General features: G+C 47.5%; 2 protein-coding genes across 10 annotated transcripts; one reads left to right on the top strand and one right to left on the bottom strand.

Moving 5' to 3' along the window:
• Positions 1 to 20: 20 nt before the first annotated feature.
• On the top strand, positions 21 to 8598 carry LOC125764018 (protein pygopus-like). Of its 6 annotated transcripts, none has more exons than XM_049427782.1 (3): positions 21 to 554; positions 3882 to 7180; positions 7257 to 8598. In XM_049427782.1, exons 2-3 carry the CDS (start codon positions 4689 to 4691, stop codon positions 7375 to 7377), a joined length of 2613 nt encoding a protein of 870 aa, XP_049283739.1. In that variant the 5' UTR covers positions 21 to 554; positions 3882 to 4688; the 3' UTR covers positions 7378 to 8598. The 6 variants fall into 6 exon arrangements, with proteins under 6 accessions (XP_049283739.1, XP_049283742.1, XP_049283737.1 ...); XM_049427785.1 differs by lacking the exon at positions 21 to 554 and adding an exon at positions 567 to 1254; XM_049427780.1 differs by lacking the exon at positions 21 to 554 and adding an exon at positions 1261 to 2316.
• A 1888-nt stretch (positions 8599 to 10486) lies between these two features.
• LOC125764017 (tubulin polyglutamylase TTLL13-like) lies at positions 10487 to 17180 on the bottom strand. 4 transcript variants are annotated; one of them, XM_049427778.1, is made up of 7 exons: positions 16748 to 17180; positions 16178 to 16653; positions 14031 to 14096; positions 13356 to 13649; positions 13004 to 13261; positions 11815 to 12931; positions 10487 to 11584 (listed from the first exon to the last, which is right to left on the bottom strand). In XM_049427778.1, the coding sequence occupies exons 2-7, from the start codon at positions 16558 to 16560 to the stop codon at positions 11027 to 11029; spliced, it is 2676 nt and encodes an 891-aa protein (XP_049283735.1). In that variant the 5' UTR covers positions 16561 to 16653; positions 16748 to 17180; the 3' UTR covers positions 10487 to 11026. The 4 variants fall into 4 exon arrangements, with proteins under 4 accessions (XP_049283735.1, XP_049283734.1, XP_049283733.1 ...); XM_049427777.1 differs by having other exon boundaries at positions 16752 to 17180; XM_049427776.1 differs by having other exon boundaries at positions 16178 to 17180.

Below are 17180 nucleotides of genomic sequence, written 5' to 3'. Positions count from 1 at the left end.
TGAGCATCATGCGCAACCCTGACGAGGAGGTAATTTTCATAAGAATGTGGCCATGTCATCTTTCCTGATAATGTTCAATAGAATTCTTAGAACTAATCGAAGAGAGATGATCTGATAGAAATGTTTCGTAAAAATATTGTTTCTCAAATAGCTGTAAACATTTAAACAATTTCAGAATGATATTTTTTTATTTTACTTGATGGATAGCCACCCTGTGCCAAGGTGATCTGCAGCATTGAACGTGCTAGTGTAAACATCAGCTGACATGCGTACTGTCAAAATCAACACGACGGTTTTCCAAAACAAATCGATGAAATAAAATATTTTTCCACCCAAAATTCTTACCGCGCTTACAATTATGCGATATACACCGAGTAAAATGATAAAACCAGTTACTATTAGCACCCTTCACGCCCTCGTATAGCTGTAGTAAGACATGAAATGTGCGTATCCATAATCCCTTGACTTTATAAGAAAGAAGAAGAACACGACCAAAAGAAGATAGTTTTGGTTATCGAATCGTCATCAGATACATGTTTCGTATGATTTGAACCGTAAGTACATCAAGCATCCTATTTATGTGTAGTATTTTAAAAATTAAACGCTATCCGTGTCCGAAGACCTGCCATGCTTTGCATTACCGGGAAACATCACTAGGAAACACGGCATAGTATGATGTGCCAGATTGGTGTTCGTAACAGGCATTCAACAATCGGGCTCACACATACACCAACGCGTTGAAAGAAGGCAAGAAAGAGACATTCTGACATTAGAGCCAAAACGAAAAGTAGTCGCGTTATTTTGAGGATCAAAATAATCGCATCCAGAACCGTGTCCGTGCGGCCAAAAGTACACGAACGGATAGTACGTGACGAAGCGACCCCTTTACGCGCATAATGTTTTGGGGATAAAATTGTTGTGCCCTGCAATGGTTGGCCGTAGTTCTGCCGAACAAACTAGAACGAGTGTCGTACGTGCGGACATGTGCGGTGCTGTGTGGATGTGCGAGCGAGACCGCGCCTGGTTGCCATTGGAAGGAAAGGAAGAAGCATCAGTGATTGTGTGAAAGAAGTGAACAAGAAAGGTAGGCTCTGGTAGTGTTGGTGTGCCGTGCAACGAAGCAGCGAAGGTCCAAAAAAGCGAAAGCAAAAACGCCGTCGTGCAGCAAATCACGATTTCTCCCGAAACGCGCGTCCCTAACAAAAAAAGGGCTGCTATACCGTTGGTGCCGGTTTCTGCCGTGAAATAGTGAGCGTAAGTACGGGAAGTGCACGGTGCGGTGTGGCTGATAAGCGTTCGCAAATCGTACAGTTTGTCCCGTGCGTGCGAGATAGTGCATGGCATCTCTTGTGCACGAGACGGATGGGTTCCATTCATCGGCGGCTTATTCGGTGCGCAAGTTTGTGTGTGCGTGTGTGTGCGTGAACACGAGCAATCGGTTTGCATGTAGTGGTGTCAACATGACAGGCGAATAGGAAGCGCGAAGAAGAAAACATAACGTAAACGAGACTCTCGCGACAACGACGTGCAAAGAAGCAGAAGTGATGATTATTCGATAAAAGCAATCGAAATAGAAACAGAAAAGCAAAGTGAAGCGAAAAAGTGTACGGTTTGACGATTACGAGCAGGAACAAATATTGCGTTCCTGTGTTACATTGTGTGAGCAATCCTGCGCGAGTGATCCTTTTTTTTGGCGGCAGCCTTTGCATCCCTGTAAAACGGCTTTTCCTGCCCAACGAACGCAACAGAGTGCCTCCGAGCGGACACCAACCATACACATGCACGCATCATCAGCGGGATAAGGGTACGCGTTCCGTCAACATTCTTCCCCCCACCCCGGTCGTGCGTCCTACCACTCCTGGTCCCCGGCATCGTCCACGAACCCCATGCAGCCGTAATTGTTTTGATGGAAGGAAATCGAGCGACAAATCGCGTCCAGTTCGATACCCGCGGTGGAATGCATTAAGTTCGCGTGATGTGTGGCAGTTTGCAGTTGTGATTATTTGATTTGTAGAAGAAAAAAACGGAACATCTAAAGAAAAAAATTGGAACACAATTTCCTTCTCCTGTGTGATATGGTCTCCGCGCTCAAGAAGTGACCGCCGTCGTGTGTTTTGTCCCATCGATACACCTTTCGTGCTTGTGGTTGTGTGCGTGCGTGTGCGAAGCAATCGTCGGTGAAGAAGAAGTGTGTAGGATTTGTCAAACGCGCATCATTTGCTCTCGCCCGCAACATTTGACGAAATCATAAAAAAAATATATATCCCGGAAAATCCGGCAATCTCTCCAGCGGCCGAATAATCGAAGGATGCAATTGTAAGTGAATGGTAACAAAAAAAAAAACACGAGAGGGAAGGGGCTATCGTTCTGTTGGAAAAAAGAGTGGTTGGCCTGGCAGCTGCCGTGTAGGGAACGAGGTAAAGAAAATACCGAAAGTGCGCGGAGGGCCAGCAGTAACAAATGGCCAATAATAATTTCCTTCACACCGTCGTCGTGTTCCGTTTTTCCACTGCCTATAGTGAAACAGCCGTAGAGAGTGAGAAAGCAACGCGGAGCGTGCAAGTGATTGTCTCACTTTCACAAACACGAGACAGAGGTCGCGTGTGTGCGTGCGAGAGCAGGAAGGAAGAGCATCTTCGTTGGTAGACCGAGAGCAGACGAGTAGCGCCTCTATCTACGCGTTCTGTTTTTGGAGGTAGTACAGAGAGACAGCAGCAGCGAACGAAATGTTAGGTTAGCTTTTGACATTTCCGAAAAGAATCATTACAACAGGCACCTTGCTTGATTTTGGTACAATTTTTCAAGTTCATCCACGCACCGAATACGAGGAATTTTATCAACGCCGACAATGGGTGAGAACGATGGACGGGAGGAGGGTCCGTTGTGAGAAGATGATTGTTGTGTTGTGTTGTGGTGAATGATTGAAACGATTGAAATATAGCAATGGAATAAACGCGGTTGTGTGCCGCTGCTGGACAAGAATCAGCAAAACTCGCGGTATGTATACCGTGAGTAAAACCCCACCGAAGAATGGGGAGAAAAAAATCTGTTCAAGGATATCTTCCCATTGCGTACGAGATCAGGAAGTGTTTAATCGGAGGGGTTTCCTCGCGATACGCACTCACACACCCGCTCACACATGCTCGACCGAATGTCACACGTATTCATTTGACAGAAGGGTTTTTGATACGCGCGCGGGTGTGCGTGTGTATGTGTTGTTTGTTGATTTGTGTGAACCTTTCCTAGCCCGCGCCCCGTGTGTGTTTTGTCGACAAACTGCGAAACAATACTGCACACGGTTTGATTTCTCCGAGAAAAAAATAGTCGCATGGTCGCGGTGCGCTAGTTTGTTTTCAAACGTCCGATTATTAGCAGCCCTAATAACCATAAGCAATAGGTGGCCCCGGTTGTAAAGACCCCGGCTGTAGCACAAGGGGTATGCGGCGACGTTGGCGATTTCTCTTTGATTTGTTTAATTATATTTCGCCGACTACTCAGCAGCCTCCTCAGTGCCATGTTGAGTGTACAAAAAAAAACCCGTAAAGCGGCTGAATCGGTACATTTATTGGCCTCGATAACGTTTGCTGATAGGCAAGCTTCTCGTGTGTGCGTCTGAGTCACAGACCGATTATTTCTGCCGAATGATGGTAATACTATATACCGTTTCCTGCAATAATCTATCATCTTTGCATCTTGGTGAAGAATTTTGCATAGTAAGCCAATTTCACTCGACATGAATTGGTTCCGTATGGCGCCGCGTAAGCAAACATTTTTTTAGACAGGAAGTAGCAGTTAGCATTAATGACACTGGGTTTGATTAGATATGCTCCTCTTTTTTCCAAAATCGCTAACATTAATTCCATTCGTTTCATTTGTTTCAGATTCTCACCCGAGTGCCACCGAACAGTGGCCGAAGATCGATATAGAACACATGAAATGATCGATGCGGCACGTGGTGTTGGCCTGGACTGATAGCTGAACAGTGACGAAAAAAAGTACAGAACCTCATTACACCGAAGAAAAATGATCGGACGTTGGTCCAAGGAAGCGCTCGTTGTCAATGGATACTGGTTCGACATACGGTCACACTGGTGCTATCCGGGAAAGGACTGAACAGTTGGAAACAAGGTGAAAATAGGATGTGAAGTTCGTAAGAGCAACAAAAAAAATCATCGGAAGCAAAATATGAGCAATATTTTAGATAATAACGTAACGTGTGGTAAACAGTCAACAACGTATTATTAGCATTAGACAGTAGTGTTGTGTCGCGTTGATTAGTCGGTGAGGTCTATGTACGCGGGTATCTTGGCACCGAAGAAAAATACATGTAGGAAAGAGATTAAGAACAGCACAAAATGCCGTGTTCTGTGCGGGAAGAAAATATGATCAAGTGAGCGACGTGTTTATTGAACGATTAGGCAACGTGTGAACGTATCGATCGAAAAGACTATGCGTGTAAATTACGATGAAGCAGCAGCGTGTGATAAATGGTCTCCCGTTACGGTGGGTTTGTGGTGCTTAAATCCGCAAAGAAAAGTGCTAACAAGCGCGTGGACATAGATACCGGTTAAGCGCATTCGTGTGAACAAAATCGTGGACACACATCCATTTCACCAAAGCGGCGCACCACTGACGAAGCGCAGCACGTGGGACCTGTTTAGCTGTTTAGTAGCAGTAGTAGTAGTAGTATGACACACAATCTGGGCATGGCGTCTTATCGGCTACCAGGACCCGGACTATGTCCACCAGATTTCAAATCGCCCTCGGAATCCCCCCAGCTGCCGATATCTGCACCGAGCAATCCGAAAAAGCGAAGGAAAACGTCCAACGTCGTGAACTCGAATGCGGTCACGTCGCAACCGACGCCGACACCATCGCCCCAGGACCTGCTACCACCGCCACCGACCGGTTACGGTGACACGATAGTGGCATCGAACCCGTTCGATGATACGCCACCGCCAACACCTGCCTCGCACATGGGCCATATGGGTCATCCGCACGGTGGCGGTCACGGACCAGGGCCCGGTATGATGGGTCACCTTGGTGGCGGTGCCATGGGACACGGTGGTCCGATGGGTCCGATGAACCATATGGGACCGATGCACGGCGGAGCGCACCATATGGGTCCGGGCCCGATGGGAGGTCATCCGCATGGGCCTCCGCACGGCGGACCGATGGGTGGACCGGGCGGACCGCACGGCGGTGGTATGGGACCACACGGTATGGGACCTCACGGTATGGGACCACACGGGCCGGGCCATGGTTCGCCACATCCGGGCATGGGCCCGGGAGGACCACCGCACGGACCGCCCGGTATGGGCGGGCCTGGACCGGGTGGACCACAAGGACCGCCGATGAGGGGCATGAGCCCGATGGGTATGGGCAGCCCAATGGGTCACCATCATCCCGGCATGCACATGAACTCCGGGATGGGCCAGATGGGTGGCATGCCGCACGGGATGCAGCGCGGTGGCATGAGTCCGATGGGTCCGAACATGGGCCCGGGAGCGCAGATGGGTGGCCTTAGTCCGATGGGTGGTGCCATGAACCAGAGCATGTCGCCGATGGGTCCGATGGGAGGTATGTCTCCGATGAGCCAACAGCAGCAACAGCAGCAGCAGATGAACAGCAAATCCGTGGGAAGTCCACTGAGTGCCGGCAACATCGGTAGCCCAATGAACTCCGTGCCCGGTATGGGTTCGCCGCATGCCGCCGGCGGGGGCGGCATGTTGGGCAGCCCGATGAACACTAGCGGCGGTCACATGAACAATGGCCCGATGGGGCCACCAATGAACAGCCCGCTCGGAAATGGCCCACCGAACCATGTGCCACTCGGGCCCAACTCGGCCGGCCACAGTCAAACGCCGCAACCGGTGTCCGCCGCGAACGTGACCGTCGTTGGCCAGACGTCACCAAACGTGGTGATGAGTGGTGGACCGGGCGGTAACAATGCGGTCGGCATGAACAGTAGTAATAGTAGGATGAACTTACCGAATGGTGCAATGACAAATCAGCAATCAGGGAACTTAAATCAATTACCTCATCAACTCGGACCCATGGGTGCGAATCAACAGCAGCAGCAGCAGGGCGGTGGTCCACAAGGACCGCAGGGTGGCCCGCAACAGAACAGTAGTCAAGGTCCGAGCAATCAACCCGGTGGCAACCAGGGGCCGTCGTCTCAGGGTGGCCCACCGGGCAGTCAGTCATCACAACAGTCACAACCGCTACAGCCTCATCCACCGCCACACGGCCAGCATCAGCAACTGCCACTACCCCAACAGTCACCTCATGCTCAACACAATCCTGGTGGCCCCGGCAGTGGAGGCCCGGGTCCCGGTCCTGGCCAGCAACAGCAGCAGCAGCAGATGAACCAAATGGTTGGCCCGGGCGGTGTTCCTCCGATGGGTAACAGCATGGGTGGACCCATGGGCGGTGGAGGAATGATGGGCCCCGGTGGTCCCGGTGGAGGTCCGGCAAATTCAATGGGTGGCATGAATCATCATGCACATCACCATCATCATCACGCGGGCAATCATCAACAGGCTGGCGGCAATCCGCACATGGGCTCGGGTATGGGCGCCAACAACATGCACCATCATATGGGTGGTGGCGGAGGAGGAGGAGGTGGTGGAGGAGGTATAATGCCACCGCACGCGAATATGCCACCGGGTGCGGGTGGCGGACACAGGCCACCAATGCATGGCGGCGGAATGGGTGGCAGTGGGCCAGGTGGTATGGGCCCGGGTGGTATGATGGGTGGACCACCGATGGGAGGACCGATGGGAGGTGGCCATATGGGTGGAGGAGGAATGGGCGGTGGTGGAATGGTCGGTGGCAGTCCGATGCAATCGCCGCACATGATGGGGGGCGGTGGCGGACCGGGCGGTCCGATGGGAGGTGGACCAATGGGCGGTGGACCAATGGGTGGACCGATGGGTGGACTAGGGCCACCGGGAAACGGTCCGAACGGGCCAAACCATCATCACCATATGGGTATGTTTGGCCCGAAGCCGATGCCCGTGACGTCCGGCAAACTGTACCCACCCGACCAGTCGAAGGTATTCAACCCGCAGAACCCAAACGCCCCGCCAATCTACCCCTGTGGAGGATGCCATAAAGAAGTGCACGATAATGATCAGGGTATCCTTTGTGAATCGGGATGCAATTTTTGGTTTCATCGGTAAGTATAGACCCTCTTTTTCCCCTATTGGCAATATCCACTAATATGTGTGTGTCTTGTTTCGCTTACTTTGCAGAACGTGCAGTGGACTGACGGAGGCGGCCTTCAACCTAATACATGCGGAAGTGTACGCCGAATGGTGCTGCGACAAGTGTCTCAACTCCAAAAACATACCGCTGGTAAAGTTTAAACCGTAGTAGAAGCGAGCCCGTAGCTCGACCGGACGCTGCACCACACAGCGGAGGGCCTGAGCCACGTCAACTCTACTGCACAGCCACTATACAACACTTCAGTTGTTGCTGCAAACAGCGAGCAAACAAGCGCGTCCCCGCTCCATTGTTGTTGGTGGGCCATTTGCTTTTGAAAAGCAAAATTTTAGTGTGCGCGTGTGTGTGTGGGATGGGGTGCGTAACGGGGTAGGAGTGTACGGCGAACGAAGTGGAGTGGATTGGCATGAGGATGTGTGGGTATAGGCTGAGTGTGCTATCTTTAAAGACTGGACCTTAAAGGCGTTAGGAGTTCGGAGGCGAAGTTAAGGAAGGAATTCAGATCCATTTAGGAGATCAGCCCAATTGATTTTTGCATTGACGATTCATATGTTTTTTTGTGAGATTTCTGTAGATATTACTTGATGAAGTTTTACTGTGAAACCTCGATTTTCATTAGTTGACGATGATCATGATGATCGACGATCGAGGCTAAGAGTTAATTTGAATGATAAGGTAAGGAGAGAACGATCGTTAGCAGTTTGTTTTTGCTATTCGCTTGATAGCAATTGAAGATGCCCTTTGTGTGCTTGTCCTTTGGTTTTGTTTTTGTTTCGTCCTCGTTTCGTTTGATTGAATCATCCGTGTAAGAATGGTTCTTTCAGATGAGAATACTGTTCTCTACAATTGCTGCTGAATACGCATGGCCATATGCTCCTATAGATGGCTTGAAGGATACACTTGCCCACACAACACATACATCCTCCCCAATTCAATGTTACAACCCGTTAGGTCGCGTTATAGCTCCTTTAGCTTTGAGTGAGATTGACAATTGTACAGATAAACAAAAAACAAACAAACAAAACAAAACACACAGAACAGGATGGATAAGACAATTTAAAACAGACACAAACACGAATCGAATCACAACGATAGTAGCCCACCCATGCTCCCACAGGCGTGCATTTGGATTGTGTTGCGTGTTACCGGAAAGTGTACAGAGAAAGAAGTAAGGAAAAAAATATTGTATTAGGTATATAAATCGTGGGCGAACCTCCGGGCTTTAGTTGAAACAAAACCGCTAGCCAAGAGATTTACGTAGTAAAGAAAGATAGAGAGAGCGAGAGAGAGAGAGAGAAAAAACGGATGAAAAAGAGGGACGCGTGCTTGTGTGTAAAAGTAATAAATGAAATCAAAAATGGCCTTCTCAAATATATTGCAAATATTATATAATGATTATACATTAATACATATAATTTAATGTAGCAGCTTAGGGAATGAGATAAGATAAAGAGACAACAAAAGCAACAAGGGAGAGAGAAACACACACACACACACCCAGATAAGTTAGTTAAATGCGCACCCAACCCGGAAGTGCAAATGAGGTGAGGCATGCAAATGAGGGCACATGAAGACACAGGTGGTTTGGGAAAGAGGAAATACAATGTGAATGTTGCATTCCGGCACTCACAGGTATGTGTGTGTGTGTGTGTGTGTGTGTGTGGATACCTCTGCAACCAGGAACCACAGAGACACACTGGACACAGTATGGTAGTTAAAGCCCACACACGAGCTGTATGCGCCACAGAACTCGTGCGCGCGTGTGTGTGTGTGTGTGAGAAACGAACTAAAATTAAAGTAAACACGTTTTAACAGATAAGTTTAAGTAAAACAAAAATATTTAAATTATTTAAATTGCAACAGTCTGCGCTCTAGAAAACAAAAAAGCAGCAAACAAACAGTGGGTAAAATGTACGAATGAAGGACGGTATGAATGTGTGTTAGGGGACGTGTGCATGGAAGAGGTGTGTGTGTGTGGCGGTTAAGAAATGTCGAATGAATGTGAGAACTCTAAAATATTTCTTCGTCTCGTACAAGGCACAGATGTAAATGACGCTCGGGTGTACGATAAGACAGACTCGTTGAGCAAGGATGGAAGAAACGAGCGTAGCTAAGGGTATGTAAATTGAACTCGCGTAAATTTGTTTCGGTTATGTTGACAGACGGCAAGGACACACTACAGCTACACACTCACACCAACACGATTACAGCCTTACTTATCGGAGTTTAGTAGCAAAACAGTGAAACAACATTACCTTTTTTCTTTTGCTCTCGGGAATAGTTTTGTAACAGTGCTTCAAATGGCCAACTTCAATCAACAAACAAACGCAAAACACAAACGCACACGGCAGCGATTACTAAGTTATGAAATAACGTCAACGGAAATGGACAGTAGTACGGTTAACCGGACCGGATTAGTAGGCTTTGATTATTGCTGAAGAAAAGCAATGAATGTGATAATAGAAAGAGAAAGAGAGAGAGAGATACAGACACGGTGACAGAGTGTGGATGTTAAGCATTACTAGGATTGAAAGTTTCCGTCGATGTGCATTTCCGTTGATGCGTTTGATTGCATTGATCCCCAACCTTTTTACTGCCGCCATCAACAGTGTGAGCTTGTTGATGCGTGCTTAACGCCTGTATAGTCAGCAGGTGATGAAAATGAATGCATTGCATAATTCTCTTTCTTGGCGACGCACCTGAGATGATATCGGCAGAATGTCCGTGATGTGTCAGGGTTACGTTCAGTTTGTGTGGGAGCAATTGTAATTGTTAGGTGCTACATACAACCTGGTGCTCTTACGTTGCATGTTGTTCTAAAAGCTACCAACCAGTCATGCCATAGCTTGTGTGAAACTTTTTATGTAACAAATTGTGACGAAGGTCAACCGTATAAAATCATTTAAAAACACGGACCATTCGTGGTACCCCTACTGACTTAAACCCAATTTTTGGTAAGGGTAATTCAATTCACAAACAAACCAATCAGCTATGGTAAGGATATGGCCATGAACAAAAATGTCTATAGAGTCAAAAAAAGTTGGAAAAACCTGTCACCATGAAGCACTATGGAGTTGATTCATAGTTCCCTTACTCATATATATCTCTGCAACATGGACATAGTCATGTTAAATCCTGTCTGACGGGATAGTACGGTCCTTGTGAGATTTTGGGAATATTTATTTTTTTAAATCTATTTCCACATTTATTTTTAAAACACAAACAAAACAGTAAAAAAGGATATACAAAGCAAGACAGCGAAAAACGGAGCAATAGGAAGTGAGAGTGAGAGACTAGAAATGAAACAAAACTCACATACAAAACAAAAACATAAACACTTACATCCCATTACACAGAACAAACCGAAAAGCGAAACAAAAGATTGTTCAATTTACCGTGTACATATAGATGCTAATGATTATTATTTGTTATTCCTTTATTATTAATAAACATTAAATTTTTAATCAAACGGGTTTTTTTAGCAATGGTTCCTTCTGCCAACGTTCTCAGCCATTGAATAACTTAGCGGAGACAGCAAAAAAAAAAACAACACTCGTAAACATTCGGAAGCAAAAAAGAGGGGATGTATACCCTCTTTACTGCAAATTCAACTGTGTGTCCTTCAGAATTTAAAAATTATAAAATTTTTGCACGTTTCACCATCGAAATCGCACCTGAGCTTTGAATAAAATGGCAAATACACATCGCCCATCAGCAGTCCAAGTAGGAAGAGGATTGAATAGGCAGTTTTGCTGCTATTACTAACGCACGGCCCGGTAATGCCGTGCCGGAGTCAATACTAGATGAGCTTGTCCGAGGTGTAGTATTGGCGTGATTCCATGCTGTGCCGCTTGACCACGTTCGTCACCTGCCGGGCCATGGTCGATTTGGTGCTCCGATAGTTGGTCGGTTGCGTTGCGAGCAGATACGGCAACGGTGGACGGCTCTGTACCGGTACCTCCGTGCACTGCATCCACGAGGTAACGTCGTTGATGGCGACCAGACTTTTGATTTGCAGTTTCTGTAGCTGATTCGAGGAATGTTGCTGTTGCTGTTGCTGCTGCTGGGACGGATGTTGCTGCTGGGCCGCCGAATGTGGACCTATGCTGGTGCCGTTCTGGAGACTTGGCAAACAGGTTGTGGTATTGTTCGTGTTTCCACTGTATCCGTAACCGCCGGTTGATGTTGATCCTGCCACGGTACTGGTACTGTGAATGGTGGAGAACGTATGGGTGGACAGTGGAGACGCCTCGGATTGCTGCAGATGATCGTTGGTGATTAACTTTGCGTACGTTTCCTTGTACTTGCGGCGATCGGAATCGGTTAGTAGCTTGTTCCGATGAAAGTTTATGTATATCTGTTGGATTCCAAAAAAAAAATTATTAAATTCTAGTATTGCGTGGCTGATATGTAGGAATCCGAATGAATCTTCAACGGAAATTTCAACTAAATAAATGATTCGGAATATCTATTAATTCCACGAATCATCTTCAAAGATTCATTGATATTTTCAGAGACTTCCTAATGATTCTTCCCAAAAGATTCATCAAGATAATAAATTCTCAAATGCTTGTAGAAAACACTTACATTCTGCACCAACCCGCAGGTGCGTATTAAGAAATCACGTTGCCCAAGCAACGCCATACGTTCCCGTTCCTCGTAGTCCGCAATCTGGTCCGGCGTGAACTCGTCGTGCTTCTTCGTCACCTTCGATACCTTGCGTTTGCGGATCTTCTTCTTGGCAGCCAACGATCCAGGCCCGGTAGCCCCGTTACCACCCGTACCATCTTCACCCGCTCCGATCCCACCCTTCTGCAGCTTTGGATTGTGCTTGTGCAGAATAGCTTGGTTCAGTCGGAAACGTTCCTCTAGCTCGATCCGTTGCTGTTTGGCGCACTCTTCTCGTCGCTTACTGGCAGCAGTCTCATTGTACACCGACGCTTGGCTTTGGGCGATGAAGAACTGCAGATACCGGTTGGGATCACCGGGCGCAGGAAGAATACGCCGATAGCCACCGAGATGCGTTTCCTCCCAGTTGATCTGTTCCGCCCACGGACCCATACCATCCTCCCCGTACGGATCTTCGTCCTGATCGTTTCCATCACGTCCCTGCTGTTGTTGCTGTTGCTGCTGCTGATTCTGCTGCTGATCCTTACTACCACCGGTTTGCTTGGAATAATCACGCAGCCGTTGCAACAGTCGATTCTGAATCCGTCGCTTATCCTCCTCGAGTACACGCTTCTTTACCTCACCGTTCAGATTGAGCATAACGAAGGTATCGGCGATCAGCGCTTCCTTGATCTCTTTGTCGATCGCTTCGTCGGTATGAAACGACGGTGAATGGTTCACCTCAAGGACGTACGGTTTCAGCTTGTGGTCGATCAGAATGTCAAAACCAAGCACTTCAAAACACGCCTGAATGATATCGTGCGTCGGAAAGCTGGCCGTGTACGTGTGCTTCAGCATTGGCCAGGCACTCATCACCGTCTTCACTATCACATCGTCGATGTTGCTCCACAGCTCCGCGATATCATACCCTTCGGCAGTAAGGATCCGATTCAGCGTGGAGAAACGCCGTTTCGAACCGGCCTCATCGTCATTCGAGAAGGTCCTACTGTACTTGTTGACGGAATAGTTGGTCAGGTGCATGAAGGTGTTTGAAGCGTTCGTAACGCACGGCTCCTTGTACTTGTTTGTGGCAAACCTATCGAAGAGAGAAAGAGTATGGGTAAGGCTGTTAGAGAAAAGATTCGTCTAAGGGTCACTGAACACTTACCTAGCCAAACCTTCGTTGTACACAAAGATTCGCAACGGATCAGTCGACGTGATCAATGTGTACACGCGCAAATCAAACTTGTACCCATCGATCAGCAGCGGTTTCGTAATGTACACCTGGCAGATCATACGATCCTTCGGATTGATTTCCTTAAGGTTTTTCGTCAGAAAGATACCTTTCCCCTGTGAACCTTGGTCCGGTTTCAGGATGAACGTCTTGCTCCGGTGCGTACGACTGTAGGCTATCGCATCACCCAAGCTGGAAGAAATAAAACCGAGGCAAAAAAGAACAATCTTGCAATTAAAAACAAAGGCTCCTGTCCAAGGATCACACTATCCTAGCTGACACTTACTCGGCGGGAAAGCACCACGTTTTGGGAAAAATCTGGTAATCCAATGGGAACAGCTTTAGCATACGGTTGAGATTGCGGGCCAACAGATCCTTACGGCAGATCTCGAACATCCCCGGGAAGTGGTTTACCTTCTGGAAGCGACGCATATCGCGACAGAAATCGACACCCACGAACGAATCCGTCCAGCACACGTTCCAGAGATCGGACTCATTGACTAACCGATAGCCGAGTCGCTTGCAGACGCGCGTTATGATGTCGTAGCGGCAGTTGAGTATGCAAATACTGATCGGTAGTCTGTTGATAAGGGTAAGCAGAAGGTGACTTAAATGCAGAACAGTTTCAACGATCGCACATGATCTAAGTGTACATGAAGGATATGGTACGTAATGTACGAGATGTTCCTTGCCAGTGTACTAAGGATAACTATTGTTAGTACATTTGTACAAGATGGCCACGGTACTGTCTCCCTCTCTCTCTCTCTCTCTGTTTGAGTTTTTTGTGTGCCTTTCAATGTGACAGCAGGGTAGTGAGTGAAAAGTGTTTCATTTGACGCACTAACGTGAAACTGTGGACTGTAATTGTAATGATGGTCCCGATAGGGGGAAATGGGTACGCATGTTTTGCTGCATGACACAGATGAGGTTCGAAAGGTGGCAAAATTAAAAGGACGCTTACGTTTTCTTCGATTTCTTGAGTCTATGTACAAGGCGCGTATTTTGGTCGAGAGCACTTCTACAACAGCTGCAAAAGACAGCAGATTAACGGAAAGAGAAAGGGAAAAACACACAGTTGTATCACACACGTCACACGCACAGGAGAAGGAGCAGAAGGACATGGATAGTTACGGTAAGTATTTCGATTGATTAACCACTGTAAAGCAACAATTTTAGGGGCTGTGATAAGAAATAATAATTGCAGCTTTTGGCAGGTGGGATAGCACGTATCGCAACGATTATACCTAACGCCTAAAAGTATGCAAATACTAGTTTTTAGCGTTCGACTTTTAATGACTTACGCATTATTAAGTGGTAATTTTGAAACTTCTGATACGTCGCTCAAAATAAAATTTTTAGTAGTGAGGTTTTGAGAAAAGAGTAATAAACTGACTGCTGAACTATTTATAAACGTGGGTGCTGCAGAGCAGAGATGCGTATGTGGTGCCATAAATAGTTACATTCGTGGTGGCAATACCCATTATAACCCAATTACACATGCACAAATCATTGTGTATTATGAAATAGGAAGGTGCGCAAACTACGTTAGCTACTAGTAAACCCATACAGTATCAAAAGAAATTAACGGAAATCAATAATTATAGATCATTTTAATGGTTTTAATGGTACCACAGTGTAGTATGCCGCAATGCAGCAGTTGGTTTTTGGTCGCAAATAAACCAGGGAAGCTACGAACGTCAAGTCTAAAAATAGTTACCACTTCCCATGAATAAAACGCGCGTAAAAAGCCCTCCCAAACACTCTGCTCGCTTTAACAGGAAGACAGGAGGACAACTAATTTGTTGTAGCCGAAACCGAACCGAACTAGGTGGCGCAAATTTTGAACAATGCCAAGAGCGCGGGCAAAACGGGAACAGCGGCTGAAGTGAAAACTTTCGAAACGCCGATTCACTTGCTCCAAAAATAATGATTCACCCGCACGAACCAACCGGGGAGGGGGTGGGGGATTGAGTCCTTATTTTAAGGCGAACAAGCAAAGACGGTTCAGTGGATGCCTCTCCGGGTGACTCCAAAAATAAACGCGCTTCGATATTAATAGTTAGTACCCCTGTCCGGGTTTTTGGGGTCTGTGTGTCTTTTTTTTTTGCTTTTTGTTGTGAACTTCGCGTACACTAAAGGAACATTCCCGCAAGGAAGCAGGGTGTGTTTGTGTGTGTGTGTATTTTTCATTCGCGCAACGGTTGTCTTCCTTTAGACTTTGGATTGGGTGCAGGTGACTGCGGCTGTTCCGAAGCAACAAATAATCAACAAACCGCCCGTTCGCAACCGTTCACGACGGGATATAGAGAGTTTGAGTTGCCTAGGCGCCACCACCGTCAACGATGGGTGTGGATCGGGGCTAATGGGGGATGAATAGTGGTGGCTGGTACGTGACAGCCCACTCCAACGTATATCGATTTATGCAATCTAGTTGTTAGCTTTCGTTTGTTTTCTCTTCAGCGCCTAAATCTCCACTAGGCCACACACCGCTCAGTCGGGCAATGCAGCGCCATTTTTATGACCACTCTTTACACCGCAAAGAGCTAGGGAAAGGGACTTTCTTGGATGTGAGAGCGCTTCCCTCGCAAATTGCAACCGGCTAGACGATGCCATCCAGACGATGCCTGAGTTGTGCGAGATGTTTCGAAAGGAAAGGAACAATGTCTAAACATTGCCTATTGAGCCTCGTCTACACTAAGCCGACGGAGTTATCAGATAAGACCTGTACAGCCCACTTGCGGCTGCAACTCGTCTGCAATCATGCCGGAAAATTCAAGCTCATTCATTTGAAATGGGTTTCACAAAACTGGAACAAACTTTACGCCACCCCTTGATTCCTTTTCACCCACCCGCACTCTCCCCCCTATTTGATGGATTAGCATGGTGGCCTCCTTTGAAGAAAGCGTACCTGTTCCGGTTTTTCGTCAAGGCGTACTCTGTTTGCCTGACGTTCTTCATCCCCAGCAGTTGTTTCTGGTGTATTCTGAACCAAATCGCTAAAAAGCGGTTTACGTTTGTACACTATCAAAGCAAGCCCTACCGGATAGGAATCCTACAATAGAATACGTATCTAAGCAAGCATTGGGAAAGCGTGCCATCATTACTCACTTTACATCCTTCTTGCTCTCATCATCCCCATGGTGGTGATGATGGTGATGGTGATGATGATGATGGCAGAAATGTTTGGAGTTTTTCGTATCCGTATCTCCACCACAGTACACCGCATAGTTGCGATTGTTCATCCGCAGCAATCCCTGCTGGCTCTGGAGCTGTTTACACGGTGCACCGGAGTTGCTGACACCACCACACTCGGTAGTGCTCTTGGACGAGAAGGACGTTTCGGTTGTGTCCATCTCTGACTCCGAGTCCGAGCTGGTACCGGATTCAGCCGTCCCGGACGACGTGTCCTCATTCGTATCGTCACTTTCCTCATTGCTCGCACCTTTCTGCACGATCGGCTTCGGTTTGCTGCTGTAGTTGCGATTGATCATGTTCCAGGATGTTCGGCACGTCACCGGTTTTACTATCAGATTTAATGGGGCAGCCTGCAAACTGGGAGCTGACGCGGATTCCCTTATTCACACCTGTAAAACCCGGAGGAACACGGTTAAATGTGCGGGGGCACACATCATCACTTGGGTGACACCTTAGTATACTGATGGCCTAGAAAGCTACTACCTACTATGGGGACGGCGGACGCAAAACGCTTCCGCGCGCTCTCTCTGTATGTGTGTGTGAGTCTGGCCAAACCTCCGCTTTTTTCCTAGCAGGCAGTCCCGAAGCGTGGCTTTTCTAGCGTTTCCAAAAGAACATTGCCTAATCAGACACGTTTGAACTGTTTGCCCCAAACATTTGTAACACTTTCGCACTCGAAAACCCGCGCACCGTTTAAATTCAATCGAAGTAGGTTAAACTAATGAACACAGTAGGTGGTGTGGATGGTGTACACATGGTGCGCTTTTCGATGCGCTTTGCTTATAAAGCTCAATAAATGGCAGGTAACGGTGATAGTGTGTTAGTATGTCTACTAGCGCGGTTCGGTGCGCGATCCGTGTCCGTGTAGGATCGACGTTCGGAGGTGACTGAGCTGTACGTTGCTTGGCAGGATACT

This window comes from Anopheles funestus, chromosome 2RL (assembly GCF_943734845.2).
Source record: "Anopheles funestus chromosome 2RL, idAnoFuneDA-416_04, whole genome shotgun sequence".
In the NCBI taxonomy this organism is placed as follows: domain Eukaryota; kingdom Metazoa; phylum Arthropoda; class Insecta; order Diptera; family Culicidae; genus Anopheles; species Anopheles funestus.
The sequence above is the reverse complement of the archived record's forward strand: the minus strand, read 5'-3'. Positions and strand labels throughout refer to the sequence as shown.

What these genes read in the sequence shown, in the direction of transcription:
- LOC125764018 (XM_049427782.1), top strand. Translation starts at nt 4,689, where the DNA reads ATGACACACAATCTGGGCATGGCGTCTTATCGGCTACCAGGACCCGGA. An exon ending in TGCAATTTTTGGTTTCATCG is followed by an intron (nt 7,181 to 7,256) that starts GTAAGTATAGAC and finishes CTTACTTTGCAG; the next exon opens with AACGTGCAGTGGACTGACGG.
- LOC125764017 (XM_049427776.1), bottom strand. Translation starts at nt 16,560, where the DNA reads ATGATCAATCGCAACTACAGCAGCAAACCGAAGCCGATCGTGCAGAAA. An exon ending in GAGAGCAAGAAGGATGTAAA is followed by an intron (nt 14,097 to 16,177) that starts GTGAGTAATGAT and finishes TGTCTTTTGCAG; the next exon opens with CTGTTGTAGAAGTGCTCTCG. An exon ending in CCTGCGGGTTGGTGCAGAAT is followed by an intron (nt 11,585 to 11,814) that starts GTAAGTGTTTTC and finishes GGAATCCAACAG; the next exon opens with ATATACATAAACTTTCATCG.